The 16,546-nt window shown below is 37.3% G+C and overlaps 1 protein-coding gene across 6 annotated transcripts in view; it reads right to left on the bottom strand.

Moving 5' to 3' along the window:
• MYPT-75D (Myosin phosphatase targeting subunit 75D) overlaps positions 1–16,546 on the bottom strand; it is a 58,356-nt gene that overhangs the window by 20,490 nt on the left and 21,320 nt on the right. For 2 of the 6 annotated variants that reach the window (XR_014443955.1, XM_083143565.1), the window contains exons 1-4: positions 6,894–7,519; positions 4,049–4,616; positions 2,730–2,800; positions 176–321 (exon numbers count right to left, since the gene is read on the bottom strand). Coding sequence is in view for 5 of the 6 variants with exons in the window: in XM_083143565.1 (XP_082999691.1) it covers positions 176–321; positions 2,730–2,800; positions 4,049–4,301 (470 nt within the window). In the remaining variant the exon portion in view is untranslated. Of the gene's footprint in view, positions 1–175; positions 322–2,729; positions 2,801–4,048; positions 4,617–6,893; positions 7,520–8,809; positions 8,833–9,718; positions 9,804–16,546 lie in introns of those variants that run through there. The other 4 variants (XM_083143566.1, XM_083143567.1, XM_083143568.1 and 1 more) reach the window with 3 other exon arrangements.

Raw genomic sequence — 16,546 nt, 5'->3', positions numbered from 1 at the left:
ACAAAAATATGATAATTTTTATATGAAATATCTTCAAACAAGAAGCTGATGGTTAATGAAGAAGTAGCTTCAGATTCTAATTCTGGAAAGAACAACTTTATAAATTTTCCAGGTGAGTGGGAAGACTGTTGTCTATTTTTTATGAGCATGGAATTACGAACACATGGAAACTTACTGCATTATGAGGTACTTCACTAGATGAAGATGGCCACACGTTGCTGCCGCATGCAATGGCGTCCACCTCTCGCTATCTTCTGCATTCACGTTGGCACGAAAGTCTAACAGCAGCTTCATCATCTCTTCATTGTCATCTATGCAGCACTGAGGGGGAAAAATAGAACATGTACTTGGTTACCATTCATTATAAGAAAACTGATTGCTTGGTAATCCTATTAAGACTTAAGAAGCTATTGTTGAAGAGCATTGTTAATTTGTGCCTTAACAAATCACTGTTGGGTCATTTCATCTCAGATCATATCGGTAATGGCTGCTCACCAACATGAAAAAAATTCATGTTAAAGGATCACATGACACATGTCCAAAAATAAAATATTTTCCTTTTCTGTCGATTTGTTACGATGTTACAGGCTCACAAACACTGTATTTGGCAAAAAAAGAATGTTATGCAAGGAAAATAATGCAATTTTCAAACCACTATAAATCAAAAACAAAAAATGATTGAGACTTCAAGTTTTCTTTACTTGAAAGCTTCTTCACGTACTTCCAAAACCTTATTAAGAAACATATCTATGAAATAGTCTTCAACTCTAAAATTAAAACTTACAAAAATTTGAAATGTTTCTCAAAGTTCTTTTTTAACTGAAACCACAGGACATGAATTTTGCTGGAATAATAAAATATGGAAGCTGGACTAACTAATAGCAATGCCATTTCTGCACTAACTTGTAACGTTATGTAAAAAGTTATTTGTAAAAAATGAAATATAATATATATATATATATATATATATAGATATATATAATATATATAAGGTAGAAGAAAGAAAGATTGGCGTCACATGGAGTAGAGTGCAGTATTCTGTGCCTCTACTCCTTGAAAATGCAACTCAGATCGCGAAATATAGAATTATCTCTCTTCGTGTGGTAAGTGTTTACTGTCTCCTTCATCATTTGTATTTATCCCCCCTTCTGGCACCTTTTCTGATCCTATTCCTGTGTGTAATATATATATATATATATATATATATATTTAGAAATCATTTCCTGACAAACACCCATCTCAAAGTTTATGATTTCATTGGGCACAATATCCCCTGCTAGAATGCTCATACTATGGTACAGATGACTGTAACTGTACTTTTTCTTTTGTGGGTGGTGTTCCCATTCTCCATTTGGTGGGGAACGTAGCACTCTTCACTGTGGCACGAAGGCTGGCTAATCAGTTGTTCTTATAAGAGAAAGTTGCACACATTCACATGAATGTAAGTAGTGTGGAAAGAAAGTAAAGAAGAATGCGAAGTAGAAAGCTCCTGAGTAATAATACATATAATAATAACCCGTGGCAACTACCAGCCTCACTCCCACATGCCTCAGCAGAGACTGAAGATCATCCAAACAGTTACGGGGTGACACGTGGTGAGTACCACGAACCCCCAGTCGTCGTCGTCGTAGGTTTCCATGACAGGGTTACGCTATTCATCCATAGCTCCCCAATTTCCTCACCAGGTGACCACCTGTCCCATACACAGGCCGAAATTTCAGGAGAAAAGTAACTGAAGACTTAGACCTGTGCGCGTCCCGTAGCTGAAACGCACAGCATCATGCCTTAGACCAAATGGGCCACGATGCGGGGCATTGTTTATAGTAAGTAAATTTATGGTTTATGATGCAACTGCAAGCAGAACTTTGCCAGTTATATTCCTTTGATTGTAGAATTACTCCTCTTGTAGTTCAATTTGTACAAGCAAAAAAAAAAAGTGTTTAAATGCTTGTAACAGTAAACTACAAGTGGGATAAAAAAATATTGACAGAATCCTATTTCTTTCTTAGAACTTTCAGTTTCCGTTGATCATATTGACAATTTCGATTTTTGAACATGAGAAGTACTCCATGCACAATCATCTTTGTTTACATGTCCTCCAAGAATTAGTCCACCACTCTCAGCTGACAAACTTGATACCCAATGCTTGGATAAGAAAACTACATGTCATGGATTATAAAGTATAGTTGTGTGACGAGCAATTACAAAATATTGTGTCCAATACAGGGTAGAATAAGATTTACCGTACTTGCCAGCATATTAGATACACCTCACTTTTTGCACACAATTTTGAGGAAAAAGCTTTTATCACTGAATATTATAAATAATTTACACTATTTCAAATATAAAGTAACATGTAGGTCTACTTTCAACAAATAACTTATGTAAATAACTAGGAAAGAATACATTTTAGTGTTCTTCATCAAAACCCAGACAGTCACTTCCAGAGCTAAATGAAGAGTTCCTTGAAACCCCTTCTAAATCAGAATCTGAGCCTTCATATCAAATTGTCCTCTCTACAATCCAGTGTATTACTAATGCCACACATAAATGATGTAGCCACTGTCTCAGTTTTCACAGCATCCCATGAAGCTTCGACCCATTCGCAAACTTCCTTCTTACTGATGGTGTAACCTGAATATTGGCTAATAAGACCTATTTTTAAAGGAAAAAAGTGTATTGCATATGTTGGCAAAAACAGTACTTTAATAATTCTAATCAATTCTCACCTGATGCAGTGCAGTGAGGCCATCTTCATTTGTGGAATCGGGGCTGACTCCCTTCATGAGAAGCCACCGCACTGAAACAGAACACAAAATAATTAGCTCACATTTAAAAATTTTACACACACACACAAAGAATCACCCGTTACTGATATTTAATACTGAAACCTGTAAACCAGTGACTGCAAGTTTGAAAACATTGCTGCCAATTTTAGTTTTGTGACTAAATGAACCAATCACCTTGCCATTTTTAGGGATTATGCAATTCTTATCCAAGTAACATAATCCAAAATTTGGATTTTGTCTTTGATTCCTTTTAATCCAAGAGTGTGGACTTTTTGTATCTCACATTATTAAACATTTTACTTTGACCAATCCAATTGAGTTATGGATACCAGACATCCTCTTGATTCCTGGAAATGTTCTACACTTTCGTCATATCTTCCAAACAAATTGATTATTTTTTTAGGTGTCTCCAAACTACATTTAGTTCGTGCACATTCAATCATTGCTATGTCTGTTGATATATAAATTATTATTATCTAAGCATGATGGTCAGAAGTGTATTGGTGACAATTTCAAAATACTGTTTTTCTACATAGTCCATATTTCTCACTGTACTGAAAAACATATGATATTTTACACACCTGTGGATTTTGGTCCACAGAGATTGTTATTATTATTATATAATAACCTGGAATCCAGCCCATCAGAGAAAGCAGGTACCAACACAATATTCTACACGTTAAAAATATCTCGTGAAGAAACCAAATGTTTCATTTGCCTCCTGAATTAATTTATGTAACTAGACGATTGATTTTGTCTTAGAAAACGAAGCTGCGTGTTTAGACATTTCTTGTACAGAATCAACGTACCCTCCAATCCTTCTTGCCCGTCAATTGGTTCTGGTTCTTCACTGTTAAATTAAATTGCTAAAAAACGAAATGCACTTCTTGCATTTTAACAGGAAAATCGATAAGTACGAACCTGAAAATGTTGCGTATAAAAATAAGAACAACAGTACACACAATCATAAAAATCACAAACAAAGGTAGCAGACAAACCCTGTGAATATATATGTACATAAAAATTGTAAAGTTCTGACAAATATCCAATATTATGTCTCTCCGATCCATGACACTGGTAATAATATTGCTAATGAAGCAAGAAGAAAACTTGCACAGAAAAAAATTCTCGCAATACCGAGTACAGACAGAGACAGACAAAAGATTTCTGGTGCTGTGACAATACCTCTTTTGGTTTAGAAGTGCCAGGGAGTTAGTTACTAAATACAGTGCAACAGAAAGAAAGTCATCCACACTCACCTTCCTGAATATCATTCCTGGATGCTGCTTCCAACAGCATGACACTGTCGTCGAAGAATATGTGATGGTTCTTCCTCCCTTTCCTGTTAAATGTTGACACCTGACTGTTGCGTTTCTTGCTATTCCACTCCTTCTCCCTCTGAGACCAGATCTTCAGCTGCTGCAGTCTCCGTCTCCTCGCCAAGTGGAGCCTCTCCTGAGTGGACAATCGCTCCACGTGGGGCATCTCAGACACCAATTCCGAGTGATCCATTGTTCGGATGATGTATTCACACTTGTTTTACACAAACAACACACACACATGCGCGAACTTCAACACATTTTGAGACGTTCCAGTCATTTCAACGTGAAATCGGGTTTGCAAATACACTTTTCACTAGAATGGTACTCACAACTAACCGAGGTATATCTTCTATCACAGAACATCTTGCACGTTGCTTCCAAAAAGCTATCACTTTAAACATTGTTTCACATTCGCACTTGACTGCTGATTAAAGGCTGCGCTGCTATTGGAGGATCACAGACTATTTCTGCCTCAAATACTTGGCACATCACACGATTTTCTGATCTGAAAAAGAAATAATGCTAATTATACATCTTGATGCAACTTATGATAAATATTTATATTTTACAATATTACATAATTCACATTTCTTGTTAATTATCTTAATAATGTTCTTCTTTATGTAATGGTGTCATCGAAAATTGAACACCGTAATTGGGCATGCACCTGTTGTGTTCCAATTAATTAAATAAATAAATAAATCAAACATTGCACTAATTTATCCGTAACGACTTAAGATGACCCGACCCCTCTCCGATTTTCTTCTTATTTGGCATACCCACTAATTGAGGCCTCCTAATCAAGAATCTGAAGTTAAAAGTTGTCAGAAATGTCTAGAAATTGCAAAATAAGCTAAAATAAGGCTTTAGTTTTCGGAATGGAAACAGTCGATTTTCGCAATTTTTTTTTGTTTCACAAGGAAATATATAAATTCCTGATACTACCAAGACACCAAATTTTAACAATGTTTGCCTAACCGGTAAAAATTTACTATCCTTCGGACACCTCTAAGTTTTTCGTTTCGTCAATTTTTGACATTCGTACTTACGTATCTGCTTCGCGGAACATTCCTGAAGGTGTATCAATGTTGTTTTGATGAAAGTAAGAGCAATTTTTCACATTACCAGTACTTCTTTCTCCTAGCTTTTCCGCTTGCCTCACACACAATATGGTGCGTACACCTTCCTACATAATGACACGTCGGGCTTGTCTTTCCTCGATTTTCAATTGTTATGCAGTGTTTCAACCTTCGGAACCCAAGAAATGCCCGTGAACAAAGTTCATCAGATCTATTTCTTTTTCACGTTCTTTTACGAAGAAGATTGTAATCTTTCGTGGCGCTATCCGTGAATCGTTTTTGGGGTTATCCATCCTGGAATAAGTGGGAAACATCTAGAAATTGCAAAATAAGCTAAAATAAGGCATTAGTTTTCGGAATGGAAACTGTCGATTTTCGCAATTTTTTTTGTTTCACAACCAAATATATATATTCCTGATACTACCACGACACCAAATTTTAACTATGTTTCCTAACCTAATCACGTGCCAATGGTTCATGGGGCTAGCGCCAATGGTTTGTGGGGCTAGTGCCAATGGTTCATGGGGCTAGTGTCAATGGTTCGCAATTATTTCCAATTTCTAGATCCTGATACTAACATGACACCAAATTTTAACTATGTTTCCTAACCTAACTGAACTAACCTAACCATGCGCCAATGGTTCGTGGGGCTAGCGCCAATGGTTTGCAATTATTTCCAATTTCTACATCCTGATACTAACACGACACCAAATTTTAACTATGTTTGCCTAACCTAACCACATGCCAATGGTTCGTGGGGCTAGCGACATGCCATCCTTCTAACTCTCGTTGCAAACGCAGACAGTTCGAAACACTGGATACCCAATGAACATGAACAAAACACAATCACGACGAGTGATGCATGAAGAAGACGACGACGACGACGCGTGATGGTGTACGTGCCAAACGCTATTCTCCGTTGGAGAATTAATATTCAACGAACATGAATTTCAGCTATGAAACATTCCCACATCACACAAAACACCTTCCCGATGTTCGACAATGCTACAGGAACTTACAGTAAGTAGTTTCTTCTGTAAAAATAAATAAATGTGTCCGAAGGATAGTAAACTAGTACCTTAGTCTTTTCGAAAGAAGATCTATGTGAACTTATTACAGTTTCATCTCTCAATTACGTTATGCATACTTGTCCATATTTTTTACCATAAACATTCATAAAATAACACGTTTCACTAACCACACCATCAATATTCAGAATGATGTAAAATTATTTTGCGAATATGTTTTTGTATCAAATACAAATTCTCTTGTGAATAACATTTATGTAAGACCAAAGGTTAGGTAAGTATTACATATCATTATTTGGAACACGCTCCTTTAGTTTGAATACTATTTTCATAACCATTGTTAAAACTTTACATGCTTCAGGAAAAATGCAAAAGTATTCCATTCAAAGGTATATAGACTATTCTCATAACTGCAAGAAACTAATCTTGGAGAATATGTGTACGTTTTTTGTGGGAAAAAAACATGGGCAATAAAGAGAAAAAAAACTGTATATGGATCAATTTAACGTCGGTCCATTTGTATTGCAAAGACAACACTATTTCTTATACCTTACTAATACATCTGCAAGCTAGAAAATAAAAATAACCCTTAGCAATATTTCAAACACATTTAGAGCTTATTTGTAAGGTTTTGATTCAATGTATCAAACAACAATAATCAGTAATACAACATACCAGTAACTCATTCATCGTAGCACCTGGGTACACGATATTGACCTACAGAAAAAAATAACGAGGATCATCCATGGTTGTCAACGGCTGTCAAATCCACTTGTACCTTGACCGTTACACAGGATTTCATTCGGTACTCGCTCACTACATGGTTTTCACAGATCATATAACAGAAGCACTCAAATTAAGTATATGAACGTATTGTTACCCGTACTGTCCATTTCGTGTCATATCTCTTTTTGGCGAAAAGGTGCTAACAGAACAGACAACACAGTTCACACCCTCGCCGCCGCCATGAAGTAACAAAACAACACCAACCGCCACACCGCAATGCCCGAAGATGCCTCGAAGCAAGATAGCGGAACAACAACCGACTGCTGGCAGATGTGCTGTGGGAGACATACGTACGCAACTCACGGAAAGTCACACGCAAATCATTTTATCGTCATTTGCTTACATTCCTCATGTAACCTAAAGTGATAACGTGATTTTAACAACTAATCACATAAAATTCGTTATTCTGTTGCTTCGCTTTGCCTTTTTACCGAACCGATCCATTTCGGTGCATGAAGGTCATCAGTCCTGACGAGAATTTCACGCTCCGGGCATTTCCTTTATGATGATCCACATTTACGATGTTACTTTTATCTGGTTTCCTCTGTTTCTCGAGACCTTTGTCGTTTGTTTCAAGTTCGAGGTCGCAAAGGAAACGAAAGAAATCAACAGCTTCGAATAACAATAACAAGTGCTGAAAATTTTGCAACTACATAGGGGAGACAATTCCCTCTCAGACCCATTAAAATCTTAATTACAGTACAAAATGCCAATTGCAGTAAAATATAGTCATTTTTCTGGCTGTTTTCAGATAGACAAATCGCTAAAAATGAGCACGATAAAAATTGAAGGTCGATGTCAAATAGCCCTACTACAAATCGAATGAGCCAACTTAAAAACTTAAAATAAACTTTGGGGGAGCAACGTTGGCATAAACAATATTTTATGTATGTAAATATAATTTATATAATATATGTCCCTCTGCGTAAATTAGGCCACTGAAGTGGTGTTAAGGTAGGATCAGAACGTAGGATATTTGGCTTAAATTTTCCTGACGAAAATTGGACGATACTATTGTTTCGGTCCATTTCACCATTAATAAATTGCACTAAAAATGTTTTGTTTTTTTCAGTAGTTGGCCGTCCATTTAAAAATTCTTTGTGCGCCTATGTTCCTGCATCTTCAAAGTTTTCCATGGCAATTTCTTGAAGTACCGTTATTATCGTAAAAAAAAAATCTTCACAACACCCTTCAGATCTACATGTTGGATAAATCTGATGAATGAAATGGACACAGCAGTGATTTATCGATACATCCCCCAAAACCACCTCAACGGTCAACACACCAAACTTTTTCAGAAAGGCCCAATTTATGGTCATTTTTGGCGCTAAATTTACACTTAGATGGGGTGTTTCTAAAGCAAGTAGTTGTGAGGATAAGGTAATTTGGTCAATCCACCCGGCAGTGAGGTAATTTTTAGTCATATACATTGGCAGTGCTTGAAGTGAGAAGGGATGTTATCCCCCCAAGCTGTCATTGTCACCATGTTAAACCATAGGATCATCCTCCAGTTAACAAGCACTGGGCTCAGGTGTCCGGAAAAAAAAAAAAAAAAAAAAAAAAAAAAAAAAAAAAAAAAAAAAAATCTTGGATCCGTGGGAAGATGGACATTGCATCAAGAAAACATTAACCCTGTGCTTCTCATAAAGTCACGGGAACGATATGATGCATTACACCTTTCAACATGCTCGACGTTGCTTCCTATAAAAATCCAATGAACGGTCAGATAGTATGATACCCTAAAATCTTGCAAAGAATCTGAATACTGCATATCAATAAATATTTTAAGAAATAGGACATACTACCTTAAGTACCTAACTTTACGAGTACGTGCACATGCTCTGAAGTCAAGTGTAAAAATAAAAACTCTTCGAAATTGCATCTGCATAACGTGAGGAAACGAAAGCTGATGCTAGCCGATTTTTTGCTTGGTTACCCTGCTCTCAACAATGTCAACACCTGAAGTTTTCACTTACCGCCTTGACGTTGTTGAAGGAAGATATTCTCGCTAATTCACTTGATTGTTGATTCAATGGTGCAACAGCGCGAAGATTAGATTACAATCATGTATGCTTGAAGGGAGGGAGGAGGAGGGGGTCGCTCTGTCTTGACCTATTTTACACTGACCAAGCATTGTATTCTCAGGGATTGCTACTTTGAAAGCAAGGATAACATTTTTATCACTAATCTAATAATCAACATGCACACTGCAGTGAGTTTGGTAGAATATTTTACCTATATCCACATTATGGAAAGCACGTACACTCAACGGCATAAAAACTGTCCATCAGTTTCATTCAGTCTATTTTCCACAATCAAATGAGAGCGACAGAATAAATAACTCTTAACTAACTCTCTAGCCTTCTTAAACGCGAAGGTTTATGGTTGAAACAACACAAGCCTTCCATCTGTTCCTATCCTGAGCAAGATCAATCTAATCTTTTCCATCCTTGCCAATTTCCTTTAGGTCCATCTCCGTCTTGGCCTTCCTACAGAATGAATAAGATATGAAAATATACAGAGAAAGAGAGAGAGAGAGAGAGAGCAAGATATGTGAGAAAGATCGAGAGGCAAACAGGGAGAGAGTAAAGTATAAAAAGAGACAAAAATCAGCAGAAAGGGTAATAAAAGAGCTAAGCAATTCGAGAGAGAGAGAATGAGCAAGGAACAATAAGAAATATAGCTACAGGAAAACAGAAAGAAGGGAGACATACGCAATAAATGTTTCCATATTCCACTGGAGGTGACCCCATGGCCATACGAACCGAAGCAGAACCCACCAGAACGAAATTCTGATCTCTGGCAACAAAAACAATGACAGAACTGGAAGGCAAATAGCTCACGCTTTAAACGGACGCCTATTTTTTCCTTGCTCAACGGAGCAGGTAAACTGCTTGGTTGCGCGACAGATTTGCCGAATGTAAAGCATGGCGTGGCGAAAAGGAATGGCTACAAGGCTGCGGCGCTCACCATGCGCTACTTGCTATGTTCGCAAACGAAAACGGTTCGGGAATTCCACCGCAAGGGCGAGCTGTAGGTCACGTCCAGAGACATCTCTTCCGCCTGCAGCTCGGCTACTTTGGAATACCGGAAGATTACGGGCAGTATTCACTCACCAGGAGTTTTCTCAGGGGGCAGAGTAAGATTTCATATTTGCCCTTGAGTCACAGAAACTTTATTAATAATGCTATCGTTATTGCTAATATCGTCATTACTTTGCAAATCTAATTTAAACTAAATTAATTAAATTGAGATCAAATTAAACGTTGGCACTGTTACTCGAGTCTACTATTTAGACAGAAACTGGATTCACCTTGCTTTCGCTCCATAAACGTCTATCAAGACTTTATCATAGGCGTAGCTACGGGGTGTGCAGGGTGTGCCTAGGCACACCCTAATGGTCTGCTTTATCAAAGAGAATTAAAGACAGATATTTCAATGAGAGAGAAAATAAGCGGCAGTTTGTAAGAAGTTGAAAATGTCATTACTTGGTACAAACGTGTGCATTATCGCTGATGAAACGAGTGTCTGTAGATTTTCGATTTTTTTATGTCATTGGAGAAAGAAGATATTTACTGAATTATACTCTGTACTACAGCGCTTTTCTTCTATACCTGTCACAAGACGTGTGAGAAAGAGCTTTCTCCAAGCCATGGACGTCCGCAGGATTTTTTCCAGGGAGGGGCAAGGAAGGTATTTTTTTCCAGGGTGGGGGGGCAAACGAAGGCAAATTTTCACCAAAAATAGTGTTGTTCCATAAAAAACATTGCTTTAATTTGAATTTATGGTGTTCATGCAATAATTAACACAGATTATTGTGGCTAAAATGAAATTATATGTGTGAAATATATATTTTTTGGTTGACTTTCATTTTCCAGGGGGGGGGGCACGGCCCCCCTTCCGGACGCCCATGCTCCAAGCTTACGCAAGTTAAGACTAAATTAAGAGCAACTCAGAAGCAGGATAGATTGGAAGCCCTGCTCTTGCTATTTGTGGAACAGGAAAAAGCTTATAGTCTATTGATGAGTTTCAGAACATTGTACCGTTTGACATTGTTATAGATGACGTGTATTTTGATGTATTTGTTTGTAACATTTATGAACATTTTGTGTGTGTGTAATTTCTATATGCAATTTGATTTTTTTCTACTACATATATTCAGAAATTTTCAACACTGTCATTTAGTGAATTTATATTCCTTTACAAACATCAGTGCAGTTAAAGAGCCAAGTGATTGTGTTGCAAAATATGCTATTAAAAAGGTACAAGACCTCATTTTTTTTCTTTGTGCACACCCAAATATAAAGTTCTAGCTACGCCTATGACTTACATGTATCACTTTGTACTTTTTCACAATGCACAGATATCAAACAGAGGCAACTTAATCTACTGTCCTTTGGTACATCTGATCCATGTTTTTACGTGCCGAAGTATTCTCTAAAAAAAAAGTAATTATTCAAAATGACGGGTGTGAATTATCGTCAGATCCCGACTTCGGGAAATGATTTATCTGCTTTATGTAACAGCGAGAAATTAAAGAAATGATCTTATTTAAATTAGATTAATTCTTGGCATTTTCTGCGCTAAAAGTGTCTGAAATTTCTTCAAATTAACAGTTCTTATTTCACAAGTTCAAAAACAATAACTTGAAGGGGAAATGGTTCCCGAGGGAAATAAGACCCCCGAACGTCAGGATTATTATTTCCTTTCCAATGCCGTCCCGACCAAACATTTTTCCTCCCCCCTTATTTACGGCAGTCAATATGATTCTAACGTCTCAAGTGTAAAGTTCTTTACTTTTTGTTGTTGGCCATGGCAGGTAATTGCTGTAATTGACTGTCTGTAAATTGCAGAAAACAAATTATTTGTAATAAAATATCGCTACAATTTCACCATGAATTACATGACTTTTTGTCTGATATCTCAGGCGGCAAGTGTCCCCCTGCCCACGTCCCTGAGGGCGCCCTTGTTCACCAGTGGCGCAAGGACATTTTGATTGGGGGATCTAAGAAAAGACACGCTGTCTAGTTACTAAGAGACAAAAACCTAAGATATCAGATACAACTCTTGTACGCCTGCCAAGAGAATTTTTCTTATCTTCAGTTGGAAACTGGCTCTTGTTCTTTGTTTCGACTTTATTCTCAAATACTAAAAAAAGGTCATTGTCTGAAATGAACACGGAGAAGGCAGAGTGCGTGGTGAAGACCTGTGTTTACTCTGGCTTCATCTCGCATTATTTACGTTTCACGAGCCACGAGTTTCTACGGTATCTGAACAAACCAGTGTAATGTTGAAGCACGGCACCCGAGTGTATAATTGCATCACGTTTCACGCATATTATTCGGCTGCCTGCATCGGAAAGAGACTGGCTACACGTAGGTCCGATTGGCGGTTGTTAAGCAAGGTGTTCGCATACAGGCGGGTCAATCACTGGGAGGAAATGGGCATTGATTAACGAGAAATGACATCAAGGGTCCGGGCGTATGAGAAACAGAAGTGGAAACACATTTTTTTTAATAGCAAATTTTCAATTTTTGCCTGCGATTGATTGATTTTGATACTATGGTCCTATGAGCACGTAGGCTATTTTTGAAAATCGGGACAGTTTTAGAAGAAAGTTAACTAAAAGTATGTAAGTCTCTTAACTACATGTATTTTTTCTATGTTATTATTTTTGTTGTGTTATGTTATTATTTTTGTTGTGTTATGTTATTATTTTTGTCCTTACGTTCTATAAAATCGTTCCACTGTAAAATGGCTAACGCTGTATTTGGAATCTTCTATTAAATAAATAAATAAATAAAAAATCGATGTAGCCTATATCAAAAACTTCCTCACTCAATTTTTAAAAACTAATTCAAACTATAGTTCTGAGGACAAAATCTCCTTACATTTTAAAAGCTGAGGCTGTAAACGGCCATTCAGCACACGCAAGGACAAAGACGGGAGATTGAGGCTTCCCACATGGGAACGGATCAACGTTGCCTCTTCTATATCTAAGTCACGTGTAAAAGTAATTTGTCCAGTGTACTACTGGAGCAGAGGTTGTCAACTGCTTCGCTCGATTTGCATTGTGAGTGAACATGGCGATGAGTAATTTGTTTGGTATATTTACGCATCCCACTGTACGCTGTAGCAGTCCTCCTTGGAAATTGTCGCTAAGGATTAATGCTTAGAAGATGAAGACTGAAATCTACATTATAGCTTATTCAAGCAGGAAACTAGCCAACTAGAGATTTTTTTTAGCATTTGCACGGATAAGCTAATGGGGATTGGACCTACAGTTTAAAGTGTAATCCGAATCACGTGTGCCTACGCTGGTATAATCGAACCCGGGACCCCTTGATTACAAGTCGACACCGGGAGGATAGATATTTAATGAAACAAGCAGAGCAGTCGGCGTCCTTCAAATAACGTGATTATTAATTCTCCTGAAAAATATTTACGTCATTACGCTTCTTATTGAAGTCTTATTCGATAAGTTTATCCACATAAACTTTAACGTACCTTCCAAAAGTCAAAGTGTGTTTCATGAAGTTCACTTTCGGCACGGGACTGAACTTAACAGTATAAGTGAAGTCCGAACAAATATGCAAACGAACTTAACAGTATAAGTGAAGTCCGAACCAATATGCAAACCATGCAAACTTTCGTTGATTTTAGACTCACACTTAAACGTTCGTAAATTCCTTTTTATTTCTAAGAATTCCCGTGACTGGCCGTGCGACACGAATTGCCTTTGGAAATCCAAGAGTTTTCCCTCGGCAGACAACCTGCGAAATGGACGCTTTGATTTGCATGCAGATGCAAAGACAACATTCCTTACAGAACACATGATGTGCGTGACAGGTAGAAGGTCTCATTATACAATCCACTTGCTGAACACTAAGAAAATGAAGAGACAATAGGTTTCGTTCAGTTTTGCGTGCCTTAACGTGAACGTATTTTCGTACCTTAAAAAGAGCAAAACTGAATGATATGTTCTAGTCTTCAATTTCATTTTATTCACATAGAATAATAGGAGAAATGGCTCAAGCTGATAACTCTCCAACCATTCACTGCTTATCGTCTATGAACAAATGAACAAATTCTATCAAAATATATTTTGAAATGAACATTAAAAAATTGAACAGTAAACGCTTAACGTGGCTCTTTCACCTCAGTCAAATCTTCGCGAAATTGAGTTCACAAGCATTAATAGATCGATTGAAACTATTCTTACCAAGTAGGAAGTTGAAAGAATAAACTGAGGTTTAAGTTGGCGTCGAGAACATTTATCAACCTAATACCGCTCTGCTAATACTTATTCGTATGACTTCAATAAAAATAAAAGTTAAACTTCAAGAACATATTTACTTTCAAATAACTTGGTTGATTTTTGTGGGTTTCTTCGTGAAAATGGCATGCTTTGATTCACTCTTTTACCTTGTTCAGTTAAGCTTCTGTTCACAATGCTAAAAATTGCTCCATCGCTGAAGAATGTTTAATAATTCGGTGTGCAAAGTAGTGTTGCCCACGAGACGAGACGAGACGAGACTTTGGTCTGTCCCGTCCCGTCTCGTGAAAATGCTGTCTCGTCTCGAAAATATTCGTTTGTCTCGTCTCGTGTCCCGTCTCGAACGGTTGTGTCTCGTCTCGTCTCGTTTTGTCCCGTCTCGTCTCGTAAAAGTGATCCGGGATATCATGCCAACAAAAGTCAAAAGTAGCAGAAACACGAAATATTTTTACGGAAAGTGGGATAAAGTTCCAAATATTTTACCCATTGCGTGGTGAGAATAAATAAGGTTCGTTAATCATGAGAACATTAATATTAAAAATGCAGTTTGTTGGTTACTGATTGCTAGGTATCTTATGAAATCTACTTTGTGGTTTTTCTCGCTTCATACAACTGTCTATCCGTCGTATGTACATTTATACCAAGTTTGTTAGAACCTGTCCCGTTTCCCGCGCTAGCGATCGCTCGACAGTTTTGTTGTCAATGAGAAACGAGAAAAAGTCGTCTGCTGGGCAGCGAGGAGCGAATGGAAGCCAGAAGAGAGGAGCTTACGTAGACGTTGTTGCCACGTTGCGTATTTTAATTTGCTGCCTGGCTTTGGCTTTCCCCAGCACGGAGTTCAGGCGGTCTTCAACAGCAACACCGCTTGGTTTATGCTAGAAAAGCCAGCGATCAGCTACCGCGGGAAGGCGGACAGGTTGTAACAAACACGGTATAAGTGAGTGCTCTTTTTCATTACTGCTATACCTTTTGGAAGTCTTGAAATGTTTTCCAATAGACCTTCTTTCTTTCTGAATGTCGAACTTCCGTGCCCTATGAAAATGTACATTTTTTCTTTAAATTCTAAGCTTGGCGCTGGGGAGCAACAAAAAAGTTTTTAAATGTGTAGTACGAACACAAAAGACTATTTAAAATTTCAATATTTAGTATATTACAAATAGAAAGCATTTATTGTTCTTAATATTGTTAAACATCTTCTATGACATAAGTTTCAAAAAGTGTTTCTTTGTGATATTGTGCTGTTTCTTATGCCCAGCTTATGACGCACATACTTCTTTGTTTTACCTTTAGCCTCTAAGTCCGGTACCACCACCGCTTGATCTAATTTATCCTTCGGCAGGCACGCATCTAGAAATATATGTCGGGTGAGGGTGTCTGAGCCAAGTGTTTCAGAAGAAATGATAATAATAACATTAACGACAACAATTAAGCAAATGTTTAAATTAATGCATTAATATAATTCATAGGTCTACTCACTTGAATATGTAAAGTAATCAATTCTATTATTGTTATTGCATGACATGTTACAAAGATGGTAGAAGAATATTAATATAACAGCACGAATATTAGCTAATATCTAGCTTACGTGTAGTTAAGATCGTCAGAATCTGCATAAAAACAGCTGTCCTGGCAAGAAAATTAATGTAAAAAAAGGTGATGAATTGAATATTTGCTGAATAACAAAAAAAGATGTTACATCCAGTTGACGAAAAATAAAGTTCCTGATTAATATTTTAAAGTAAAGAAAAGTAAAGTGCTCCCCTGTGCATAGCACCACGCCATGAAGGCGTATAGGGGGTGTGGGGGTAACGCCCCACACTTTCCTGATTAATATTTTATGCTCATTATTATAAGTAGTAGCGTACATAAAACTTCATTGACACTGTCATTCAAAGCAGTATGATCCCAATAGAATCCTTGTTTTCTAGTAAGTTCGGCAGGAATATGTAACCCTCGATTATGCTAAACAAATATATTTTTTGTTTAGCTAGAGCAAGACCCCAGGAGGATGCAAGAAGCCTTGCAAGAAGTGTATGTTTTACGAAGCGAAGAAACGTGACAAAACCACCACGTATGAAAGGCAAACCTGCATTAAGTTTATATCGCACGTTTACAGAGCCGTGCCTCCTGAAGTTATAAAAATCCAAACTTCAATGATTCTTTTAGACATGCTATAGTTGAAAAAATATATGTTTAGATGCACCCAAAGTGCATCATTATCAGATTATGCATATAACGTGTTATTGGAATCAGCATATTTGTGTAA

Source organism: Lepisma saccharinum, chromosome 22, assembly GCF_977018435.1.
Source record: "Lepisma saccharinum chromosome 22, izLepSacc3.1, whole genome shotgun sequence".
Taxonomy (NCBI): Eukaryota; Metazoa; Arthropoda; class Insecta; order Zygentoma; family Lepismatidae; genus Lepisma; species Lepisma saccharinum.
This window is presented reverse-complemented; position numbering and strand designations above follow the sequence as displayed.